The following is a 25,341-nucleotide window of genomic DNA, read 5'->3' on the forward strand; positions in this document are numbered from 1 at the left end:
GCAGTTAACTGCTTATCAGTCACCTGCGGTAATGACTAGGAATAAACATGCCATCAAACCACTGCTGCTGATTAGCATATCAGCAAGGACCTGCGCTACACTGGCATCCAGGGGACCAAGCAGATGGGGGGTAGAACAGGAAAGTTTATGGAAGCAGAGGAGATGTTACTGCTGTTTATTTTAGTGACTGCTCTATAAGCATGCCCAGCATTTTATAGAAGAACTAGAGACACATGGGGGAAAATGCCTCCCTGATTTGCTCCAAGAAGGGGCTGGAGCAGGAACATCCTTAGGGTACAAATGGGAATCAAAGGGTACCCAAGCTGCCTGCCTGATTAGGGATAGTAAAGGAACATTCACCTAATGGAAATTAAAGGCTGTTTAAACCTTTCTCATAGTTCTTATTTTGCCTATATTCATGGAGTAATTTGGTTCCTATTTAGGCCTTTGCAAATACAACATAAAACACATTAAACTATCAAGGAGGTCTTTTAGATAAATGGATTTTACTTCACACTCCCAGTGAGCTCAGAGCTTACATATAGTCATATACCGTGCCCCAGCTCATATACACGGACTTGTTAGGCTACACTGACTCGAGAGTGTGGACAGGAAATCAAGAGCAATTAACAGATGACAGTTTGGGCTGGGAGGAGACTGCCAGGATGGGTATGACAGCAGTGCAGCAATGAAAGAACAAAGCAGGGACAAATCATCAGGAAGGAGGAGGAAGGGTAATAGGACATCCAGAATCAAGCAGAGGGTTGCAGGTAGTCACAGGGCCTGGAGCTGGTTATAGGAAGAGAGCAAAAGAGAGTTTAACCCTGCTTCGTATATAAGAATGGCTCTTTCAGAGCAAGGCAATAGATCATTAACTACAAAGCAGGGGGAAATGACCCTTGAGCCATGACTGAGAGGGAACAGTGCTATACTTGCAGTAATTCAGCATCTGATATTTTGTTTATTTCTTTATTTAGTGTAAGGTCTCAATCAAGCTCCCAGACACAGAGAGCAAAGAAGGTGAACCTTGCCAGCCTTGCAAGATGGTTGCCTGCAGCCCTTCAAAAGCACACAGGCCTCAGCTGCTGGAGGGCTTTGAGTGCTGTCCTGAAACAGCACTGAAGAGGGCAGAGAGCGACTCACCAACCTTGTGCTGCCTCAGCCACCTCAATTTTCAGGGGAGGCAGACCAGTTTCTTTCCTATCAAAGCCTAAAATCATAACACATCTCTGGGAATTCCCACGTCAAAGCTACAAACTACATCCAATACCAGGGTACCTGTTCATATGACACTGCACAACTGCCATGAACCCAACCAGGACACCGAAGCTAACCCCATCCTCAGAAAACAACACAACCTACAGAGGAGGTTCTGGGAAGCTCCAGATTAATCGCAGCTCAGGTTTGCCTGTGAAAACAAGCCCACAGATCAGCCAGCTCAGTCTTTCACCAGGCAGAGCAGGTCCCTGCGCATTCCTGCCAGCACCTTCCAGATCTTCCCCAATCCTCATTTTTGGGAGAAAAAGACTGACAGGATCACACAGATAAAGATGCCTGTGGAGCAGGTGATCTGACCATACCATACTCAAAAAACAGTTACACTCAGCAAAAAGCACTCCAGGGTCTCCATCTTTAAGACCCTTGGGTAAAGTCTAGAAGAGAAAGCTTGATCCTGAACCCCATCCTTACTCTGGTAGGCAGTGCTGAGAGAGAGCTCTTTGACAAGAGCTGTGTCTTGGCCAGCTCACAAACCAATTTAGAGCATGTATAAACCTCCAGAAGACAGTTTAAGAAGAGCCTCTGAATGCAGACAGAAATGGCAATTATTAATTTTCTAAATAGAAATCTGACTACTTAAGCCTTATTTAAAAGTGTGCCTGTCTCTATAATTACACAGCATTAATTTGTTTTCTTTACTACACAATAAATAAGGTGTGCACAATTACCCTCTGCAAATACAAGGCAGTGGCTCCTGACTGGCTGGCTGAGTATGCAGCCACCCAGGAAAGCAAATAGAAGGAATCACAGTCTCTTAAGTACCTGCTTCCCAGTAAAGAGGGACTCAGGCATTGCAAATGTCAACTTGCCTAGCTCTAGGCACAACCTGCTGGAAGCCTACTCTCCTACAGCTCCACTGTCCCACAGCCAGCAAAGGCTGGACACTTTGGCCAGCAGCAAACACGTCCTGTCCTCTCCTGTGCGCTGATTCCTGGTGCACTGTGAAGCTGAGCTCTCCTGCAGATTTCCCAGTGCCTAATGAGGAATGTGATAATGTTGTATTCTTCCCCATAAGGCACTACAACAACCTCTCTTTACTATTCCTCTGCTTATTTTCATGATACGTGTAGGAACTTGCTATCCTCATGACTTGTAATCCTCTGTCAAGTTCAAATAAACTGGCCAAAGCATTTCAGTGTTATTAGAAGAAAAACAGAGAGAGTGAGAGCATGCAAGACTTTCCTCAATAAGCTGTGCTAAACACAGCAACATAATAAATATGTATTCACATGGTTTGTATGTCTCAAATTCAGGAACCATATCATCCTAAAGTTTTCTTGTACAGCCTCAAGCCAAAGGCTGAGGTTTTCTGTCAACAAACATATCCTACATTCACCTGCATCACCTGCTATCACTAACTTCCACAAACCTTGACTACAAGGGCTCAGTTTTCCACAGCCTAGACCTGCTAGTCCTCGCATCCAGCGTGTGGTATTCTCCAGGACCATCCCCATATTAGCTAAAGGGCTGTGAAAGCTGCACAGAAATGGGACCAGGAACCCACCAATGCATCTTTTCCCAGCAGAAAGACCTCCAGTGAGGGCACAAAATGACACTGGATGATATCCAGTTTAGATCAGATCCACATCCATCCCCATTCAACATCTAGCCAGTACTTATTCTGGAAGGAGTCAACCACCTCAGCCCAAGTACCACCAGAAGAGGCAGATCCACATTGCAAAACCCACTGTTATATATTTTGGATTAATTGCCTCTGTACCAGTGACAGGTGTCCTGGTTTCAGCTGAGATAGCATCGGTCAGCGGGTGGTGAGCAACTTGTATATTCCAATCACTTTATTATTATTGTCATTTTATTATTATAATTATCATTATTAGTTTTTTTCCTTTCTATTAAACTGTTCTTATCTCAACCCATGAGTTTTACTTTTTTTTTTCCCCAATTCTTTCCCCTATCCCACTGGGGGTGCGGGGGGAGTGAGTGAGCAGCTACATGGTGCTCAGTTACCAGCTGGGGTTAAACCACAACGATAGGCTTCACAGCACCGATGATCAGACAAGCCATGGAGCCCTACCTCTCCTCATTCAAGGAGAAGGGAGAGGGGTCCAAAGCTATTTCTAGATCCACAACTCTGGCTCCCAGTCACCCACTGCTCCTCCACTGATTAGGTTGGCCTCAAGCCCCTTACACTTATACAGCTAATTTCAAACGTTAAAGGACAGGCATGACTCTGCCAGCCTGCACTTTGGAGCACTCTGAGCTCTACCACTCGGGCAGCTGAATGCTGAAAATGCCCTTCATGGGTTTCTCGCCTTTCCTCCCCAACTCTGTGATGGGGAAGGGGGAAAATAACCAAGCCAAACCTCATCCAGAACCATTATCTTAAAGAAACCCCCACAAACCCGAGCTCATGCAATTAGAGCTGGGATAAGTGATCTGCTTGTGATTGCACAGCTGGGGTCTAAAGACAAGCACATGCACAGAGGAAGGGCCAGAAATAGAAGTTGCTGGGAGAAGGCAGAGCTATCTGGCCCATCTGAGAGGAGCAAACCTTGATGAAAGGCACTGGGAAAAAACTCCCTTCAGCAGGAAGCTAAGATTTAACTCAGGATGGGGGGGGGCTGGGAACAGCTTTTGAGTCCTCACAGTTTATACACGAGCTCTGTGTGGAAAAACGCCTGCTGCTGCTGCTGCTCAGACCCAGCTTATAGCACCCTACAAAGGTCCAGCCCAGGGTCCCCACCACCCTGTGCCAGCCCTCCCTGGCAGTGAAACCTCTCTGTAATTTATTAGACACATTTGCCATCTTATCGACTCAACTCCACTTGCAACCATCCAAACAGCCAGCAAAGGAGAAGGAAAAACTAGGCAGCAGCGATAACACATAGCAGTAACTCAACGAGCCTTAAGAACACCATCCCACAGTCCCCAGCCCCAGCCCCCATCTAGCTGCAGCCAGCCCCACCACAAAGGGATTGGGACAGTATCCCTCACTCCTGTCAGCTACTGTACCTGGTTACAGCAGCCCAAGACTTACAGCAGAGTGACATTTCCATTAATCCTTTTATCCCTGGCTCCTACGTGCAGCGGCTGCAGAAAATGTCAGGACTTTGGTGAGCCAAGCTCCCGGGAGGTAGCGGCTGTGGAGCAGCCAAGGAGGCACCCCAATGCATTTGCATGGTGCCATGGCCATGGAGGGAACCCCAGGTGGCACCAGGTGCCTGCCAGGCTGCACAAAGCCTGGGGAGCCACCCCAGAAAAAGCTGCCTGGCTGCAAGGGAGCAGCAGCACCATGGTCCGAGAGCCTCTGGGGAGCAGGAGGGAGCCACCATCCCTGCAAGCACCAGGTCTCCATCCCCAGGTGCCCGGCATCTGCCATGGGGGACATCCACCTTGCAAACATCCATGCTGCTAGGTCCCAGGAACAGCATCAAAACCCGCTGGCAAACACTAACCAAATAATATACTTACTTGCCTCAAGCTTCAAAAGGCAAGGAAAGATAGATGTTAAGAACATGATCAATCTTACATGGCCCAAGCAGTAAACAAACACATATTTCATCACCACATACCAACCTTAACTCTTGACACAAGATGGATGTGGGGTTTTTTCCAATCTCAAAAGTAATCTCAAAAGACAAAAACAAACACTTTTGGAAAAAGCAACAACAATTGCATGTGTACACATTAATGACACATTTAGCCTCAAAATGAGCATTCATGGCCTTCTAAACTCCTATGACATCCAAACTAATTTCATCAGGAATCAAATGTTATTCATTTTATCTGCTAGATACATAAACAGCAACTGCACAATTGACAAACAACATCCACCCCATTCCCCCCCCCCCAAAAAAAAAAAAAAAATCAATTGGGAGAGGTATTCAGAGAGAACACTTCCCAGTAACAACCAACTACAGAAAACACAAAACAAACACTACAAATCAAAACAACAAAGCACAAAAATCAGGAAAATCCCAGTGGTCAGCATTAAGAAGGGTTTATTATGACAAAAGATGAACTTCTTTAAACTCAAAAAGGCTCCATGCTTGTTCACACGTCCTTAACTATTCCTGCCCTTTGATACTGCAGATCTCCTATTTAGCAAGTACTTTACCATCACTTAGCAACTGTAACTGGTTTTCCAAAAAAGAAGCTTTTGGTGTTTTTCAGTTCACATCATCTCTGAGCAGATATCAAAAGACAAATCTATCCTGCTCTGCAGGTCACATCTATCTCCCTCCACCAGGAACGTGCCCATATAGATGGCCGCATGCATCCGCAGACTCAAACAGATTGCATGCTACAGCTGTCTTTCATGGAAGAAGCCACTAGCATTAGTTTCCAAAAAGCAGGGATACACACATCCAGCCCACCAGCTCATGCCCAAGGCCAGGGCCTCTCATTAACCCCTTTTCACCTTTTATATCTATACTGGAGGTGAGAGGGGTTTGATCTCAGACACAGTCACTTTGATGAGCTGTTTCAAGCCCATGGAGTGCCTTGCACACTTGCCTGAAATTCAGGCTTTCCTTTATCCCCTTGGGAAAAGTAAATACATATCCAGAAAATAAATCAGTGCCCTTGGCCTCAAGGATGCAGGAATTCCCCTGAAGACTGTACCTGGTGGCTAACGATGCCCCAGCAGCTAGACACTTATGTAACATCCCATGATAACAGGCCTCTAGTCTCTCTGGCACAAAATGTCCCTACCCAGGCCTGCTGCAGATGCCAGTTTAAGAAGTCAATAATTAGGAGCAGAGCTGGCAGCTTCACACCCCAGGATTTAACCAAAGGGCACCTTTCTGGCACAAAAGCAAACGAGCAGGGCAGGCTCCGACTGTGTGCTGGGGCATGCAGCCGCCCCCCAAACTCTGCAGAAAGGGAAATGTTACACCAACCACCATAAGGCTGCTAATGACTCAAGTGCTCGTTAGAGCAGCAATCAAAGCCAGGGCAGTTAGTAGAAACCTAAACCCATCAGCTCCCCAGAAGGAGCTTGCCCCATTCTGCATCGCAGCCCATTGCACTTCCCTGTGCCTTCACTTTTCCTTCTCCTGCCCTTTACCACCTCTCCCTCCCTTTCCCCATGAGCATCCCCCATCCCTCCCACTGTTCTCCCCAACGGGCGCTTTGGGGATCCGCTTTGGGGATTGCCTTTCTAGAGAGAGCAGAGGGAAAAGGGGGCAGGAGCCGCCGGCACTCACATGTAGCGCAGGTGAGGGTTCTTGGCAAAGGCGCGTGGCTGGATGTTTCGTAGTCCTGAGTTCCTGATTGTCCTGCAAAGAGACGCAGAAGGGCAGCGATGGAGTCAAGGGTGACGACTGCTCTAAAACCCTGTGCTCAGCACCTGAGGTGCACTGGGAGCCCTGCAGTGCCCCCCCCAGGAGGAACATCTCCCCACAGACAGCCTCTATGAGTTACAAGCAAAAAGGAAATTGGGCTTTTCAGCTTCATCTGATATGGTGACAGCACAGAGCTGCTGCTGGGTGAGACTCTTCCCGCACATCCACCAAGGCTTGAAAGAGCAGCCCAGAGCATCTTCTGCTCCTCTCTTCTCCCTCCATCTTCACAAGCAGCACTGCCTGGCCCCACAGCAAACCTAACACCCAGCACTGCCATCTCCCCTCCCAAGAGAAAACCATTCTGCTTGCAGCTCTGATAAGGAGGGGTCAGTATTTTGCATAGGGAGTTATGGACACTGAAGGGGGAATCCTCTGCCCACCCTGTTTTGGAGAACCTGTATCAGCACTATGACCAGGGCTTATTAACATCTGCTGCAGACAAAACTATGCCCGACTCCATTGCTGCTTTCTTAGGTGAAATGAGAACAGCAACCAGCCTGCTTACAAGGGGTGTGGGTGTTAAAAGTACAGCTTGCTGGGGTTGGGTTATCGAGTGCTCAGCAATGTACACCTCTCCTCCAGCCTGCAAGCAAGCTGTACATGGTGTAAAGCTCCCAGTGAAACACATTAGCAGAGTCTCCAATTAACCCTGAGCAACACTGTGCATCTCATGCAAGCAGCACCCAGGGTGCTCCCAGCTCCAGGAGGGGGAATTAAGGGATTGAGTGGTATCCTCACTCAGCCAGGCTTCCCAAGCGGCTGGCAAGCCCCTTTAATCTCATGGACCTCAGTTTCCCCTCCGTGATGCACAAAGTCAACCTTTCCTGGTGCTCAGAGGGTTGTACAGGGAGATGCAATTGCCTTATTGTGCAGGACCACCGTGATGGCGACTGCGCTAAATGAGGACCAACAGCCCAGCAATGAAGGATCAATGGCGACAGCTGGAATTTCGCATTGTGGGGCTGAAATGAGTCAGAACAATGCACAAGCCCAGAATCAAAACTGCGGGGGAGAAGAGAGGTCAGGGCTGATGTATGTTGACAGAGCTGTCAGGAGCTAGCGATCTTCCTTCTCGCAGACCCAGCAAAGACCAAAAAGCACTTCATCTCCATTTTGCAGAGTCTTGTAGCAAAATACCGCAGAGCCAGTAGCTTAAACAGGCTCTGAACGTCATGGCGTGGAGACTGCAGACGGAGGGAAGCTGCAGCTCTTTGCTGGAAGGGGCTGCCCAGTGCTGTTCTCCCCGACATGCAGGACATACTCACAGCCTCTGGAGTCCTGTGTACAGCTCCATGTCAACAGCATTCAGCGTCTGCAAGTTCTTCCAGTTCTCTATGTGTCTGTGGAGAAGAAGGAAAGGCTCAGCTGTGGCACAACCAGATGGTTGCTCTGCCCATGCAGGGGTCAGTACACAGCGAGAGCTTGTCATGCCCTACCACCCAGCCCCACACCTCTTCCCGCCTTCCTTCAGCCAAAACCTTCTTGCAACAGGTCTGGGGATTGGACCTGCTTAGGCTTCAGCATCCGCACCCTCAGACATGTACAGTACGCATCATGCTGCCAAAACAAGTAGTTTCTCATGCTGCTTTTTATTTTGTTTTCCTAGCACTTTGGGAAAGCCAAATAACATGGTTTTACCAACAGTTTTGAGTGTGAAACGTGCAATCGAGCCATTGAATGTCCTTGCCCAAGTCACTGCCCCTCTCTGCGCCTCACTGCGCACATTGGTAAATCAAAGACGTGATCGAGACAGCTCACGCAAAAGAAGTGAATGCAAATAAAACCTCTCAACAAAAACTCAGGGCCTAAATGGAAAAAAAAAAGTCACATTTATCCAATATCTTACTGGGGTAGACAAACAGGGTCCTAGTCTTTGCTGGCTGGAAGTGCTGCTGGCAGGAGAGCACCAAACAGTTTGGAAACCATGGCTTTATTATAAATTCCTCAGTCGCCTGGGGCACTCTTGCAGGTATGTTATAGAGAACAAAACCAGAAATAGATCTGTCACTGTGGGATTGTTATTCAGTAAATATTAGAGCTGTGGGAAGGTGACAGATCAACAGCCCCAGAGAACGGGGTCCCCTGTTATCAGCAGCACAGGAGCAATGCTGGCAGCAGCGTGGCCAGCCAGCTGCAGCCACGGGCCTCTGCTAACAAACTGCAATGCTGTGTGGTGCGGAAGGAGCTCAGTCTTCATCCCCCAGGCAGTCCTTGGCCAGCTCAGACTTTCTCCCAGATTAAACTCAGACACCCTCCCACCAGAAAGCACAAACATTTTCAAGAGGGTCTTTGCTGGGGAGCAGGTGGAGATAGTCCTCTCTGAAAGTGCACTGAGAAGGGGAAAAACATCTGGCTGGTCCCCTTAGACAATATGTGAAAGAAGCCCAACTTCAAAATTTATGAACACATGCACCCAAGCTCACATCTGCCTCGATGCAATAGTTGGCTTTGGACTTGGCCCTGTAGAGGGGAAACATTTCTAAGTGATGCAGGGTTGGGGTGAAGAGCCATATTCTGACTGAGATGGCTGAGAACTGATGGACTGAGAACCATCCCATGATTCTATGATTCTAGGCAAGAAGGTTGCAGGACCCCACATGGTGGTCCAGAGGGTAAGCAGAAGAGGGACCTTTGACCACTTCCAGAGCAGTCACAGGGGCCACACGTTCCTCCTCCAGCACTCACTATGCCTTGTGGTTGCACAAGAACAGATGAATTAGCGTGACAGAAGTATACGGACCTATTTGAGCCATATCCCAAATACCATCCAGCTCAAGACACTAAAATACAAAGCCTGGACTAAATCTAAACATATTTCTCTGCTCTCACCATGCAGATCCAAGAAAAGTAGAGACCCACAAGAGTCACCTCTGCTTTCCACATGTTCCATAATTGTCTGCATACCCTGAGGGGTTAGCATAAGGACACAGCATAAGCTCCCAAATGGCTGCTGCATGACAGTGTAAGTTATGGTTCATCCTCAATGACCTGCTCATCGGCTTGGATCGCCTGTGTCCCAGACAGAATGAGAAACAGGACATTATTACAGCCATTTCGTATTCCCTGCCAACATCCAAGGCCCCTGCGAACACTTGCAGAACAAAACACAGACTGGGAGGAGTCAGTCAAGAGATCCAACGGCTCACTGAAACCCTTCCGAGACAGGGCAGGACTGCGAGTTCAGGTCCTGGGCCACAAGATTGCAGGACCGAGCAAGGCTAGAAACACAAGTTGAAGATATTTCACATCTGCAACTCCTACATACCCAAAGAGAGGGTCCTCCAAGAGAAAGAAAGAACATAAAAAGAAGCAGGAATGGGATGATGTGGGTTTACCACCAGAGCATGCTGAAGCTACAGCATCCAAGCAGTGACCTTTGGGGAGGGATGGAGCAGCCACGAGCCAGAAGCTACAGAGCAACCACAGCTGGGAAGGAGGTGGCGGCCAGGTTGGCTCTTGTTTTATTGTCTGTGTTTGCTAAAAAAAAAGTCAAGGTTATTTTTGACCTGACACTCAAAGCCATGTGGGCAGCATTCTAGAAGAGGCAGAAAAAGACCCGAGCTTTTTCCCAGCGACATGCATAGGCATGACTTTCAGATGACTCAACACTGGGGTATGGGGGTCTTGGGGGCCCCCACAGCCAAGCCCCCCGAGAAGCAACATTACACTAGGCTGTAAATACAACTCCACAACCTGTGTTCCAGCCTCCCAAATGAAGCCCATGAGCCTCCTGATCCAGATATGCTTTAGTATGTTATTTAACATAGCCACACAACACCCATAAAGTGAGAGACAAGAGAAGCAACAGTGGAAATACATACACATACTCTTACATATAGGATAATCCCCCAACTAGAAGCTGCTTTACGTTGAGTGCAATATAGAGAAATAGCATCATCTTGAATTAGGTGCACAGGTCAGCAAGGGACTTTGAGTCCTATAAGCTACACAGACACTTCCCTTCTCAGGGACTCCCAGAAATGGCTCTTCCCCTTTTTTCTCTGATTTTTCAACTCAGTAAGAGTTGCACCCTTGCTCCTAGAAGTAGCAAATCAGTCTTGGTTCACAGGCATCTCAAGGATACACCAGGAAAACCATTTTCTTTGGTTCCCTATTACTTTGGAAAGAATAGTGTAACATTGCACTGGCTAGGTTCACCTGAATCCACTTTAAAAACAAAACAGAAACTCATCTTATTCTGAAAGCTCAAGGAGTCAAGCTGTGATTGCAAAATTGGCAGTGGTTGCACAGGAAAGAAAACCAACCAAGCAAAGAAACTCCACCCTAAAATTTAAGTCCCTCTTCATGTCCTTCAGTATCTCAACTAGCTCCCCCTCTTTTCCTTCCAGGGTTTGCTTGCCCTGGAAATCTTATATCCTCCCAATTGCTGCTGAAGACTGAGACCTTCCCTTCTCCTCTGCCTCGGTTCATTAACCTGGCAGGAACACGGGTGCTGGGTTCATGCCAAATACAGATGTGACAACTCCCAGCCCTGCCCTGGTCTCTGCAATCAGGCATTGAGATATGAATTACAGTCAGTGGGTTACTCCCTCCTCCCTGCAAACGTCTTTAAATATATATTCCTGTGGCATTCCTCTGTTATTACTAAAGTAAGCTGCTCTTCTGCAAGATGCAATAGCTTCAAGACCAATACCATACTTCACAAATCCTGAAGTGCTCACCGTATACACATCCACCTAGACTCATTTCCAACTTCTAATTGAGACCATATGAGATGCATCGCTAGCACAGATGAGATTGCTCACTTTTTTTTTTTTTTGGGGGGGGGGGGTGCTTGTTTAAATACTCTCTTCTTTCTCATACTTCTTGTCTGTTTGGAGGGTCCTGCTGGTCCAGGTCTCCTTGCACTGCAGAGCTGCCTTTATACCATGCCTTTTACAGATTGATCAAAATCCACCTTAGGAGTAGCTAGGGCTTCGCCCTCCCAACTCACACTGAAACAATGCACCAGAACTCCCCTGCTCTTCTCATCTCTTACCCACAAGCATTTTACATCCATTTTCTCTTGTGTCAAAATTGTCTTTGCTTAATCAGCTTTTACTTTCCCAGCATTTCCTCCTCCTTCCTTTACAAGGAAGAGCCAGACCTACCCAGCTATCATTTATAAGTTACACGAAGCCAGCTCTTCTAAGGCAGCAAGTCTGTTACCAAGCAGTGAAGTGCAAGGCAAATTGTCTCAAGTGCCTTGAAGAGATACTAACTCAAGTCCCAGAAGTGATGCAGATATATTGCTTAGGCAGAGTCCCGCTGGCGAGGTTATTTTGCTTCTGGTTTCAGACCCAGCACAACTGGCGCTCATGCTTGGTGACCTACGCAAGAAGGACCACTGTGATAGACACTATAATAGAAAACAGTTCTCTATTTTCTTCATCAGCCTATTTAAGTCCCTTCTTCTTGAATAAGAGTGACCAAAACCACAGAGCAATCTCCAGGAGGTCTCACTTGTATAACAGCACAAGCAACTCCCCAGTTACACTGGAAACACCGTGACTTGCAGCCTGAGATCACACTGGCCTTTCTCATAGCCCCATCAGCCTGGAGGCTTGTTTTTACCCCATAATTGAGCACTGCACCAAGCACTTCTGTCTACCAGGTTGCTTCCAATTGACATGAATTCCCAGCTGGCAGCAAAAGCCCCATTACACCCACATTTGCATTCATCCCACTTTGCATTACAGACTCTTGGTTTTGCTACTGCTGCTCTTCTCCTTGGCCACCCTCACCCCACTTTGTGTTCCCACAGCCCTAGCACCGTGCCAGCAGCAAAGTCCACAAGTATGCTCCTGCCTTTTGTGCCAGCGTCCTCAACGAATGCAGGAACCAACATGACCTCCAGGGAACCTCAGCAGTTATCTCCTCTTTCAACGCCTCCCACCACCACTTCTCCATTTTCCAGCTCTTCACCTACAACAGCTGGACTATACTGTGTCTTCTCCAGAAAAACAAACCACTTATGATGTAATGCAGCATCATATTAACCTCTCACCACGAAGTCATCTCTTTGCTGAGGAAATCAGTTACCTTTCCAAAGGAAGATATGGGGTTAGCCTGACAAAAGCTAACTTTAGGAGGCCAATCCTGCATCGTATCTCAGCCTCCACATACCTACAGCTGTGCCTTTACAACTCATTGAAAGCATTGTAGACCACTGAAGTCAGACCAATGGTCAGTCCACAGCTTGTGTGCTGTGTTCCAGTTAATAGCAAACTTGTGAAGCATGAAGCCCTGTTTGCAAGCTCCACAGCGCATGGGCATCACATCTCACTCGCAGATCCCAGGGCACCGTGCAACACCAGCAAAGCGGCAGGTGTCTTTGCCCCCGCATCACACAGACGCAGAGAGAGATCAGCAATCTTCTTGACCATATGGTCACCAAGTCACAGGGTTTAGGTTTCAGCTGGACTCCAGAAGTGCCAGGACCTTGCCCCACTTTCTGGAAGGGGACCGGTAGCCACCAACTCCATGGGAACGGTGGTTCCTTTCATTCCCAGAAGGACACCATGCAAGGAGGTGTTTGACAACACAGGCTGGTGTCACCTTCTTGAGACCGCACAGCAAGCCTGCACAGCTCCACGTGCTCCCCTTCCAGCCCAGGGCCAATGCAGCAAGAGAGACTAAAATAGCCACTGGAATTTAAACACAGCCAGGCTCATTTTGTCCCACATGCATGAGGCAGAGGTGAAAAACAGCCTCTTATACCGATTTACCAAGTGATTAGCTTGAGGCTACTTAAAGTGTCTTGGCCTTCCTTCACCCTCCTCATACAACAAGGATAATATTTATCTAATCTCTCTCAGCTTTTCAAGCGCTGCGGTCAATAGCTAAAAAGGCACTCGATAAGTGCCAAGTATTATACAGCATGTGTACACACGTGCTACCCAAATCTATATCTAGCCCAGACCAGAGGGGAGCAACTTTTCATCAGGATGCCATCAGTTCCATTCACTGCCAGAGCAAATGACACGTCCCTGTTAGAGCCATGCCGTGCAAGTGCCACCGCTCATGTTTGGATGTTGGGCAGTGAATAAATTGCATGCCAGCAAGCAGGCAGCACCCCGACACACACACAGTTTTATATATATACATATATATATAAACACACACATATATAGGAAAGGCAAGCAGAGTGTTTGACTCCTCTCTCTTGTAGGGTAACAGGAAAATTGATGCGTCATCCAGGCATATTATACTTCGCGATCCAGACGGAAGCATTAGCTTTCAATTACCTGATATGTTTAGCATTATAAACAAACCTCCTGGCATGCCAGCTCCAGACCATGCAATATGAATTTGATTGCGGGAGGGAACAGAGGGAAGATGTCTCTTAAAACCCTTGACCAGTAAGACCTGCCTCCTCCAAGCAGAGGTGCTGCAGATGTTGATGGGCAGCCCTGGAGGCTGGGAAACCCGTGGCACTGGTGCAGGTCCCACACCCCAGGGCAAAGCATAGCCACAGTGGGGGTTGCCAGCTCCTTTTATCCATCCCTCACACACCATGCAGGGCTGAGGAAGCCATAAAGGAATCAGCCATCTTTCACAGTATTGTAAGGCACTTATCACATACATTTAATAACTAGAGGCACGAAGGACTTGATTCCCTCAATGTGGAAGTTATAAAAGTGAATTGGTAACTGAGCATTAAAGGCAAGCGCAGCTGAATAAAGACTTATGAAGGCAATATTTTCCCCATTTAAAGTGTGGGCTTCCCCTTCCCAAAAATGCATGGAAAATTCACCCAGCAGTGGATAACTTTGCATCATTAAGGATAATTTGAGGTCAGTGGGAAAATTGGGGGCGGGGAGAAAGCAAATCCAGCTTTGTAGAAACAATTACGAGCATAACCCCACAGTGCAATTATGATTCATCAAGGTAATGATCATAAAACACACCGCTGCGACACAGCTCCCTCTGCACTAGCAGATCTGCTCCTCTTGCCAAGGCCATGTAGGGGTACACGGACACTGCAGAGGATGCGATGGGGATGCACCCAGTCCCCATCCCATGGGCCCACCTACATCCAACCCAACAATCCAAACCAGGCCCTTTCAGAAAGGCTGGGGAAAGGAAAAAGCCCCCGATCCCCCCAGCCAGGGAGAGTGTGGGAACACTACAGCCATGCATGAGCCACTGCAGTGTGGTATCTCAACAGCCTTCCTGGAGAAACCCAACTGCTACACACAAGCAACTCGCAGGACACAAAGCATTCAGAGGAGAGGACTGCCCTGCAGGGCACCTTTCAGATGAGCCCAGAGGAGCTTCACGCTTACCCCAACACCATCTGCCTGGCCCCAGGCTGGCTAGGAGCAACCACTAGATGCAGAAGAACTGCTGCAGCTGCACTAACAAGATTGCCATATAGACACCCTACTGTGGAAGATACCCTGAGAAGCAGCTTTAAGCTCTGCTGAACATGTTTTTTCCAGGCACTGCAATTAAGCCATGCTGCTTGGCACCCATAAGGATGCATAGGAGCTGTACCTAAAGGAGAGAGGGAAAGCTCATGCATTTAAAAGACAGCAGTGCCAACATGAGCAGGAGCTCACCCTTTGCTTTTGTCCCCAAGGACACAAGACCATCTCAGGCACAGGGTGCACTGTGCCCTGTGTTTGTGCATTCCCCCTTTTTCCTTCTACGATATCCATAAGCCTCCAGCTCACCCCGGGACAGGCTCCACATCCTGCACCAGCTCTGGCTGGTAACTTATGGAGCAGAGAGCATCCCTTCCAGGGACAATGTGTCAGTATTACTAGAGGACAGCAGGCTGCCTGGACCCAGCATGGACAGATTGCTGCAGCACATGGGAAGCAGTATGTTCCCATTATCGCACACTACATCCAAGGTTTCTTCAGTGCAGGAAGAGTTATGCCCAGTCACTCGCTTTCAGAAAGGAAGAAATAGGTGCAAGTGGGATGGCAGAGCTGAAGAAGTGCTGTGGGCAGCAGTGCAACTGCCATCACAGCAAATACCCTCCTTAATATCCCATCACTATTACTCAGCTAGTGCTGGGAGAAAGCAGACCTGGGGTCCCGAGCAAGAACCAAGGTGTCTAAAATCATCACAGTGCTGAAGAAACCTCTTTTACCGGAGATGAGCAACAGTGCAAAAGCTCCAGGAAGAAACTCCCAAGGGCTGCAGCATTTCCTGCACAGGAAGCAGGAATGGGGGGACAGTGACCCTGAACCCCTTTGCGTACAGGCTGGGCTCCTGGCTCAGCCCCAGCTCCCTGCCCACCACCTCGGCCTCTCCCAGCTGCTGCAGGCTCTCTCCCCACCTCTTTCTTATCTATTGCCTATCGCTATCTGACCCCCAACACAGTCTCAAACACCACCTGAAGTGAGAGAGCACGAGCTGGGACGAGCAGTTTAGTCCTGCAGACATGGACATAAATACACAAATGTAACCGCCTTGGGCTGAAGCATCAGCAAGAGTGAGAGCTCACTCCTCGCCTGCAGTATCAGCTGTAGCTCACTCCCCTTTTCCTCTGGGTGGCAGACTCAGAAATGATGATATTTCCCCAAAAAGGCATTTCTTTTTGTTACTCTCTGGCAGGAGAGCCTGCAAAGCCAGTCCTCTGTGCCCAGAGAGGTGCTGCCCACCGTTAGACATGGATCTGGGGTATGCAGAGCAGAAGCTCCTGCTCAGGACCGCTAACATCAGCCTGCACATGTCTAATCACACTGCATCTCTGAAACAGCTGTGCAGCTGGCTGGGACAAGAGGGCAATCCAATGGCAGAAAAAACAATTCCCCTGGGAGTTTTACACCAAGCACAAACCTCAAGGTGAGGCAGCACCCTTTGCTTTACAGGGCACAGGAGACCAAAAGAGCTTCCAGTTTTAGTCAGTTCCCCAGGCACCTGCCATGCCAAAGGAAAGGATGCTTTTATCCATAGGATTTCATACGCAGTGAGAGCCAGCAGTATGCAGCGTTTTGTGGTCTTTAAAGATCAAACGGCATTTTATAGAGGAAGAAGCACCCTGGTCAAAATCAGCTTCAGTAATCATATTCTGCCTTATTAAACCCTCCCTGCAACTTCAAACTGGAGGTCAGATTCCCTCACGCTCCCATTTCCGAACAGGTCCAGGGCTTTTCAGAAATTGAAGTGTATATATATAAAAATTAATACAGGCAGACAGAGCTGCCAAGCTCTGCTCCAAAGGCAGCTGTGTTTCTCTCCTGGAGAGCATAGTGCCTACACACATTAGCAAGACAAGGAGATGTACTAAAGGTATGGGATCACTAGAGTTTAGCTTGGCAGGAACAACTCTTGATACAGAGTAGTGCCAAAGAGTGTGTTGTGGATAGGAGCCCCCCAAAAAGGCACAGGGCCTTGGTGATGGCCAAGATGAAGTCCTGATAATCATATTAGCTCAGCTAGGACCCAAAGGGGAGCGCTGCCAGCCACATGCATACATTGCACTTCATGCTGTGCTTGAAGACAGCAAAATGGATGGAGGAGGAAAAGGAGAAAATAAAATCTCCCACGAACTGGCTGTTACTGTGATATACGGTGCTGGGAATGAGGAGGCAGGAGCAAGAGTCCAGCAAGAGCAGACGCAAGAGCCAGGGATGGGGCTGCACGAGCGTAGTGGTTGAAGGGGGCTGTGGTCCTTAATCCAGACCCGCTGCCTTTCCTGGCCTTGCCCACTGCCACCCACCCACGCAAACCCGCAAGCACACTTTCTAAAACCACAGCCTCCACGGGAGTCTAAATTCAGGAGCTTTTTACATCCACATCAGCTTCATCTCAAATCCTGTTTCAATGTAGCTGCACATTTTGGGGCAGATCCTTCCCACTGCTCCCGTGCCTGGATCCCAAAAGTGGCACAGAAACCAGAGCTTGGAGCTGCAAACCTCAGGTGCCAAAAGGTCCCTCTGCTTCTGCACAGTTATGGCTGTTTAACAGCCAAATCCAGCACCCTTCCTCAGTCCCCCATCCCACTTTATCCTCCTCCACAGCTCCACCACCCCCGTAGCGTGGCTCATCCCGTTTCCAGCTTTCCCACACACCCCGAACACCAGGAAAGCCGCTGCCCAAGCAAGGGGAGGGAAGAGCCAATCTTTCTTGGACTTGGATCCCGCTCCCACGAAGCATTTGTTTTCCCAAACGGCTCCCAAGGAGCCTGAACTTTGATCCTCCAGCATTTTGGCTCCTCAGATGTTTATGAAGCTTGAACAAGCGGGCAGCAATGCCCAGCTGGGCTGGCCACAGGCCAGGATCCCAGCCGCTCCTCTTCAGACAGCCATGGGCAGAGCAGCTCCAACCTGCAAGGAGACTTGCCAAGGTCCCCGTAACCTCCATGGCACAGCAGATCCGCCTGCCCAGCCTGCCGGCTGCTCCCCATAAAGCCAAAGGACCAGGCAAGCTCTCCATGGAGTTTATTTTGAGTCAACTGCCATGACCCCCCCCAGGCTTGTATCTGCATTGCAAATAAATCACAGCCAGCTCTGCTCAGCCTCCCCAGCAGCGATGGAGGGGCTCCTCCATCACTCATGAGAAGGGGCTCAGTCCCCTTCTCCCCAGCCAGGAAAAAAACCTTCCTTCCCCCTTCCCCCCCACCCAAGCTTTTGCTACGAGGGGGACACACCAGCTTGCTCTTATTGCAGAGGTGTAAGAGCAGAAGCATCACTCAGGAACAGAGGGATGTACACATTAAGACATGGTGACTCAGAGCTCTAGGCTTCCCAGGATAACAGATATTTTGTGGGAAGTCAGCTGGCTCCAAAAAGGAAAAGCTAACCAGCATGCCTATAAACACAACACAGGCAGGAGGAGGCAGGGAAGGGAAGAAAGGAGAGCAGGGAGGGAACAGACACTTTAAAAGCTCCTCTCCCAGTGCTCTACTTTGTTCATATAAACATGAAAAAAAAAAATGCCTTGCAAAAACGTTATAGGAGAAGACACTCTGACAGCCAGAGATGCTGCTAAACAGGTGGTTGTGTTTGAGCTGATCTATCTACACAAATAGCAAATCTGGGGACCATTTCTATCTCTTATTGCAGCTCAGTCTGCCATTCCTCCAGATAAAGGCATAAGTGAATTACTGAGAAGCCTCTGCTCGCCCAGCACCTCAACAGAGAGCAGCACTCACAGTCAGGGCTTGCCAGCACTCCAAAACCAGCCATCCCAACCAAGCCACAACCCTTCGCTCCCCACAGGCACCTCCTTCGCCAAGGCCAAAGGTGGAGTGAAACCCTTGAGCTCACGCTATCCAAACACACTGCTGTTGAGCTGCACTGGCTGTTAAGCAAACGCGTTTTGCTTTACACCAGGAGTGAGGCAGGAGCACGCAACCTGAGTTACTGCAGCTTGGCCAACACATGGCAACTCATTAACCCAGCGCTGACATCCTCACCCTCCGCTAGCAGGCTCTCCTCGCACCATTTGAAGATGTTCTTCATCACCAGGGCTTGGGGTTTGCACAGAGGTTTAAGGCCACAACGGTGAGAAGCAATGACATCCAGTCCCCAGCCGGGCCGTGGCATGCCCCTCTCCATAGACCAAGGCCACATCCCTCGTACGAGACATGAGCATAGAGATGACAAGCCTGATGGCTTGGTGCTCCTGAAAATGAGTCTCCTATTTCTGAAGCTTTTCCAAGAGGCTGGCATTACACTGACAGGTATAAAATCTCACAGGATCATTTGAGGGATCCAGAGGTCCTGCTCAGTTGTAATTGCAGAGAGGCAGTGAGCGAGGAAGCCAGACTGCACCTTCCGACAGCACCTGCCCTTTCACAACTTGGGTTGAAGGTGTTTTTAATGGGACACATGTCTTTTTGGCGCTGTTTAGGGTCAGGGAGCAATTTCAAAGCCAGAAAGCAGATCATCGGACAAAGTCCTTCCAGGGAGATTTTGTTCTTGTTGTTGGATTTTTTTAATTTTTTTTTTTTTTTTTAAAGAATCACTCAAACTTTTGTTTGTGCTCCTGGGCAGCTGGAGAGCCAGGAGGGTCCCAGCACCAGCCCAACCTCAGAGCAAACTACATGAGCCCAGAGAGTTATCAGCAAAGGGAAGCTCATTCTGCACAAAGAATACAGACATTGTCTGCCGCCAGCCCCAGGCTGCCCTCCGGGGAGCAGGCTGGCTCCGTCGCAGCCTGCAGCAGCTGGGGCCCAAAAGCCCGTGCCGCGTGCCAGGCTGGGGCTTACAGGGGACAGCAGCTGGTGGGCAACAGCCCTCCTGCATGCCAGCTCCTTCTCCCTCTGTGGATATTGCAATGGGATGGAGAAGGGCTGCCTTCATGCTCCCTCCTCCTCCTCTGCAGCAGGAGGGCTGGGACCAGGTGTCACCAACCCCAACAGTTGGTATCAACCCACCAATATGCCCTCGCCCACAGCCTCCCCACCCCAACCTTGCACCAAGCTTGTGGGATGCCCACCAGCCTCCGAGCTACCTTGAGCTTGCCAGGCAGCCAGCAGACCTGCCCAAAGCCCTACTGGGCCCCCCAAACCCAAGGCACCATCAAACCACAGACAAGTCCCAACAGCACTGGGTCAAGCCTCTCTCTGATCTCTCCTGCTGCAATGCCAAGGCTTGGATTCAGCCTCTGGGACAGACACTGTCACCATGCCAGGCTTGTGCCCATCACTGCATTCCCAAAGCTTTCTGCCCCAAAAAGCATAATTTACAGTCCTTCTAGCTGTTGCTCTGGCTCCCAGTGAGAGCAGGAGTCAGAGAAGGAAGCAGGATGAGGATGGAGGGGAGGGCAGAGCCCAGAGCCAAAGCGGCACTGCGATGCTCCAAGGCCAGAAGCTGCCCTTCTTTCCCCCGGGACTCTGGGCCATACAGGAAAGCAGGGGCAGATGAAAGGCATCCCCGACTCCCACAGCCCCCAACACCACTGGAATTGCCTCACTGGCAATGAGCACAGCAATGCCACCAGCTTGGGAAATCACCCGGTGCATCAGCAGCTGCAGCTGGGTTGTTTTTGGTTTTTCACATCTTTCCCCTATCTCCCCTTTGAAAAATCCTGTAGTTGCTATGGAAATAGTCTCATCAGTATGGGTAGAGTGTAGCAGTAGCAGCCAAAACTCCCTGTGGCTCCCAGTTGACACCAGTGCCTAGGAACTGACAGCACTGGAGATTATCCCAAGCTGCACAGGGGATACCTGAGCTTAAAGCAGCACTTGGCACCGATGGGTAAGCAAGACCCATCTGGGAGTCAAGGGCAGGGACCTGCAATTCACCCAGGGATAAACCAGGAAAAAAAAAAGAAATAGAGACATCCTCACACCAGCTAAGGGATGAGAGGGTTATAAACAGCAAAAAGCTGCAATCTGCCCCAGGGATACCCTCACTGCAAGCAGGAGGTGGCCACAGACAAGGGTAGCAGGAGCAGAGCTGAGCTTTGTCACTGGCCCTGCCACCAGTTCAATGCACCCCTCCAGGGAGGATTCTGCCACCCTCTCCGTACTCCCACCTCTGATATGAAGCTAATAAGGAAGCAGGGTGTGAACAGCAACTGTCAAGTGTTGTGAAGACGGTTGGAGAACAGAGCAAGAATCTTTCCCATCCAGCAAAGAGACCAGCGTGTTGGGCAATTGCTATGTGCCTCAATGGATCTGCTTCACCCACTGAGTCACCGAGAGCTGTGGCTGCAGACCATTCAAATTTTACACCGTAAGCTGATTTCTTGCTGAAAACACTGGTGGGGTCTTTGCAGGCAAAGGATCATCCTTTACCACTAGAGCTTGGAGCAAGATCCCCAGGTACTGGAGACCAGCTGAGCAGGAAATGCATCTCCTCCATGGGAGTGGACAGCCGGCCAACAGTGCTCAGTACACATAGAGGTGCTACTGCTATGTTGGCAGAGGCAATGCATCTGTCATTAACCCTGGATTTAGGTTAAGTGCTAGGGACCCCATCTCCATCACCCCACCCGGCTGGGAGAGAGGGAGGATGCGACACCCCTGCCAAAAGCATGGACACCTCCTGCCTCTGGCCATGCTGAGTAGCTGTATTGAACCTGCTGGTGTCCCTCACCTTGTCACCGGCTGCAGCCCATGACAAATGGCAGCTCCCCTAGCAATGACAGCAGGAGGCTCTCCCAACTACAGGATGCAAACACAGGTCTCTGCCACTACCGAGGGCTGTCCCCAGCCATCCCCAACCTGAGATCACTTCACAAATGGCAGTTTAACCCTGATGCAACCTGGTGCCACAGCAACGAGCTTCTGAGCTGTGTGGTGGACAGTCACAACACCAAACCCTTGTCAGCCCACTCACTGTGGACCACCACGCACAAAACTCCTTTCACAGCATCATTGCATACTTGGCAATGAGTAGGCTACAGACATTTCCACAAGCATTTGTCTCCTGGAGCAGGGATTTTCCTACATTCAATGCTGATGGCACCATGCAAATCTCACCAAGCTTCACCATCCTCCCCCACCAGCCCTACACGAAGCCGCTGGGTCTGTCACACAGCACATCCCACCCTCTGCTCTCAGTCCTGCCTGCGAAGGGGGAAGCATATGGGCAGCACCACCACGGCACTGTGAGGCACTATGGCACGTCCATTGGGCTGACATGTTACTGGCGCTAGGGTGGATCTGAGCGCAGCATGGAGCATTGCTGGACCCTGTCAGTCCTTACAGGTGCACAACCCTAATTGAAGGGCTAAATAACAATTTGAGTCATCAAACTGCAAGGGGCACATCTGCCTCAGGAGCCATCCGCATCTTCAGTCTTGCCAGATCCCGAATGCTTTCCCAAAAGGATGCACTCGAGAGAGGTGGACAGGCTTGAGCCATTACCGAGCCATCCAGGCTTGGTCAGAGATGCTGCAAACAGGAGCCTGTGCTCTGACAACTCTCCTTGTCCATCCAGATTTAACGAGTTCAAGACCTAAAACATAAAGTAGCAGCTGAAATGCTTCCCACCCCCACCATTTTGTCCCATGCCTGGGGAACACACAGTCTCTCTTGCTCCCTGCTGGCAGAAATCTCCTTGCACGAGCCCAAAACATTTTGCTCCACAGTTTTGGGGAGCTGTTATCAGAAGAAGTTGCATGCAAAGCTGCCTGCAAAGCAGAAGGACTCTCTACAAAAGCAACAGAGAGGCCCGAATCGGCCCCACTTGGACCAGGGACAGCAAACCCAGGCTCGAGCCAGGGGAGCAGCCAGCCGCCCGTGACACTGCCACCTCCATCTTGCAACACTATGCCAGCGCACATCTCCGTAACAATTCCAAAGGCCTGGGTGACAGGCTGTGCAGTCCAAGCTCCCACAGTCCCTTTATCCCCTGTGACCAAAAGGTGACCTCAGTGATGGAGCAGGGACTATCCTGTACCACGGAAAACTAAAGCACAGACCAAGAAAACAACTTATCCCTCATCATGCAGCAAACCTTTCAGGATGCCTTAAGACGCAAATCTCCCAACATCCACCTTTTCATTCTCTTTACCCCAGCCTGGGGGTCCCCATCAAAACCTCAGCAGCAGGGATACTTTGGCAAGGCCAGGTCAGCGCTGGGGATGCAGTTACTGGGCAGATGCTGCTAGCAGGCAGCAGAGCAGAGTTTCAGGGCTGGTTCATGGAGAGGGCACCCAGGTGGCTGCCTGGGTGCACCCCAGCTGCACCTCGCAGCACCCCAAGACGCCCGGCAGAGAGCTGCCGGCTGCACCCATTGCCTGCATAGCAGCACAGTGCCTCAAATAAAAACTCCCCACAGCCAACACAGAGAATAAGATTACAACAAATATAAACTAATGATACAGCTGTCAAGACAGATTAGACTGCACAGTGTAAAAAATTGCAGGGCTGTTTAGTCACAACAATATAAGATTAATTTATCAATACAGCTTATGTGGCACTGGAGAGATAACAAATTGAATAAGTGAATCTTTTCTACACCTTGCACAAGGAGGGAGTCTCAGACCCGATGGGCGCACAGGTCTGAATGCCGGTGAGGATCCACAGGCTGGGATCAACCCAACAGGACTGGTTTGATAAAGCCCAGGGGGTCTGCACCCCTATCCCAGGCTTAGGGGACGGGCACACGTGCCACCCGCACACATGTCTCTGCACCCACATGCTCCAAAAGGAGCCCACCCTTCTGCAGTACCAGGCTGGAGAGGGATGCTGCTAAATCAAGACATCCAGAAGCTGCTGCTGCAGCCAGGAACTTCCCAGACCCCTTTCCACAAGCTCCTCCAAGTCCAGCATTACAGGACTCGAGCCGTTTGTGTCGCCTCACCTTTAAGCTCTGTCCCAGTTACAGCGTGTGCATGTTTTGGTGCACACAGCAATCAGAGGCAGCAATCCACCGTGCTAACACATGCAAAAAAATGCACAGCCACCTCCACCCTTTGGGGGCTAAGCCCTGGCAGACACAGGCAAGCTTGCAGACCTGAAAACATCTCTCAAGGGTTCCCAAAAAGCAAGAATCCAACCTGCAGGTCCTTAGGAGATGCTTCCTTATTCATCCTGCAGCTTCTGCCCAAAGACTACAACATACCCAGCGGGCCCGTGTCATTTCAGATCTCTCATACATTGCCATCTGTGGGTTAAAAATGTGCAAGTAAATAAATAGCTGCAGTGATAATGAGCCAAGGTTTCGATCTGTGAAGGTGAGAGCACAGCGGCAGCCGCCAATACGAAGGAAGCGCCCGTTTCTATAAATATTGAAATCCGGTAATTATCATCATTAGAACTAGTTGTGATTTAGCCGTAGCTCAATCCCAACAAGCAAGAATGGCATTTATTTGCCACAATTAGAACAGCTAAAAATACCTCCTGAACCCTGCCTGGTTCAGCCCCATCCCGCCACCCCCCAGAAGGCTCAGCCTTGGGCAGGGAGCAATGTAAAGCAGGGGGGGGACCACCTGAAGGACCATGAAGGGGGTGAAGAAACCCTGTGCTCCCCCAGGGAGACCAGGACATCAATGCAAGGCCACCCCATCTTCTAGTAGCCCTTCCCAGCTCCGCTCCGTGGCTTTCTCCCTAACTCTGGTTCAGCCCACCTAACACCTGCCCCACCACGCTGGCTCACAGGTGCAAGGTAGCTGCTCCCTATGAAAAGCAACATCCCCATTAGCAAGCTGCCTTTCCCATACTGAATGTTTCTTTGCATTTGTATCAAAAGGGACAGATTTGCTTTAAAAGGCAAATGGAAAGACTCAGCTCACCCAGCCCGTCCTGCTGAGAGTGGTGGGCAATGGCCCTGGCAGCAGCCAACTGATCCAAAATAGCCATCACTGATGGACATACGTGTTTCCTCACCTCATGGGAGCACTACAGTTATGCCAAGAGCCTCCACACACTCAGCATCTCTTCCAGGCCCCAGATAAGTGCTGAAGGACCCCAAAGGCTCAGTGTACCAGACAGACAGACACCTGCATGGATGAACTTCCTGACTTCTATGGACAGGGCTCAACCTGTCGTATAAAATCCTGCGAGGGGCATCAAGCTATCCTGTCCTACCTCTGCAAGGTGACCAAGGGGTACCACCTCTCCACAAGCCTTTAAACGTGAAGGGACTCAGCCATCCTCCCTTGGGGACATATCTGCACTCCAGCTGCCACTAGCAGTTTCCCAGCCTTTTCCCTGATAATAAATAAAAGCCTGCGGAGTGCAAATAGATATTGCAGGAGGCAGCACCTCAAGGTGGCTATAATCACCTCTTGGCTTCCCACACAAGTCCACAACCCAGGAAAATCCCCATCTGCTGACCCAAATCACCCAGGGCCATCTCCTCACACTTGCTCCACAACTCAACATTTTCCCCAAGGAAAC

At 49.7% G+C, this 25,341-nt stretch overlaps 1 protein-coding gene across 3 annotated transcripts in view; it reads right to left on the minus strand.

Annotated features, from left to right (window-relative positions):
• The window catches only part of NTRK3 (neurotrophic receptor tyrosine kinase 3), a 229,099-nt gene that overhangs the window by 186,431 nt on the left and 17,327 nt on the right, over window positions 1–25,341 (minus strand). For all 3 annotated transcript variants that reach the window (XM_052807890.1, XM_052807891.1, XM_052807892.1), the window contains exons 2-3: window positions 7,850–7,924; window positions 6,447–6,518 (exon numbers count right to left, since the gene is read on the minus strand). In XM_052807890.1, coding sequence (XP_052663850.1) covers window positions 6,447–6,518; window positions 7,850–7,924 — 147 coding nt within the window. The remainder of the gene's footprint in view (window positions 1–6,446; window positions 6,519–7,849; window positions 7,925–25,341) is intronic.

Source organism: Harpia harpyja, chromosome 14 (assembly GCF_026419915.1).
Source record: "Harpia harpyja isolate bHarHar1 chromosome 14, bHarHar1 primary haplotype, whole genome shotgun sequence".
NCBI lineage: Eukaryota > Metazoa > Chordata > Aves > Accipitriformes > Accipitridae > Harpia > Harpia harpyja.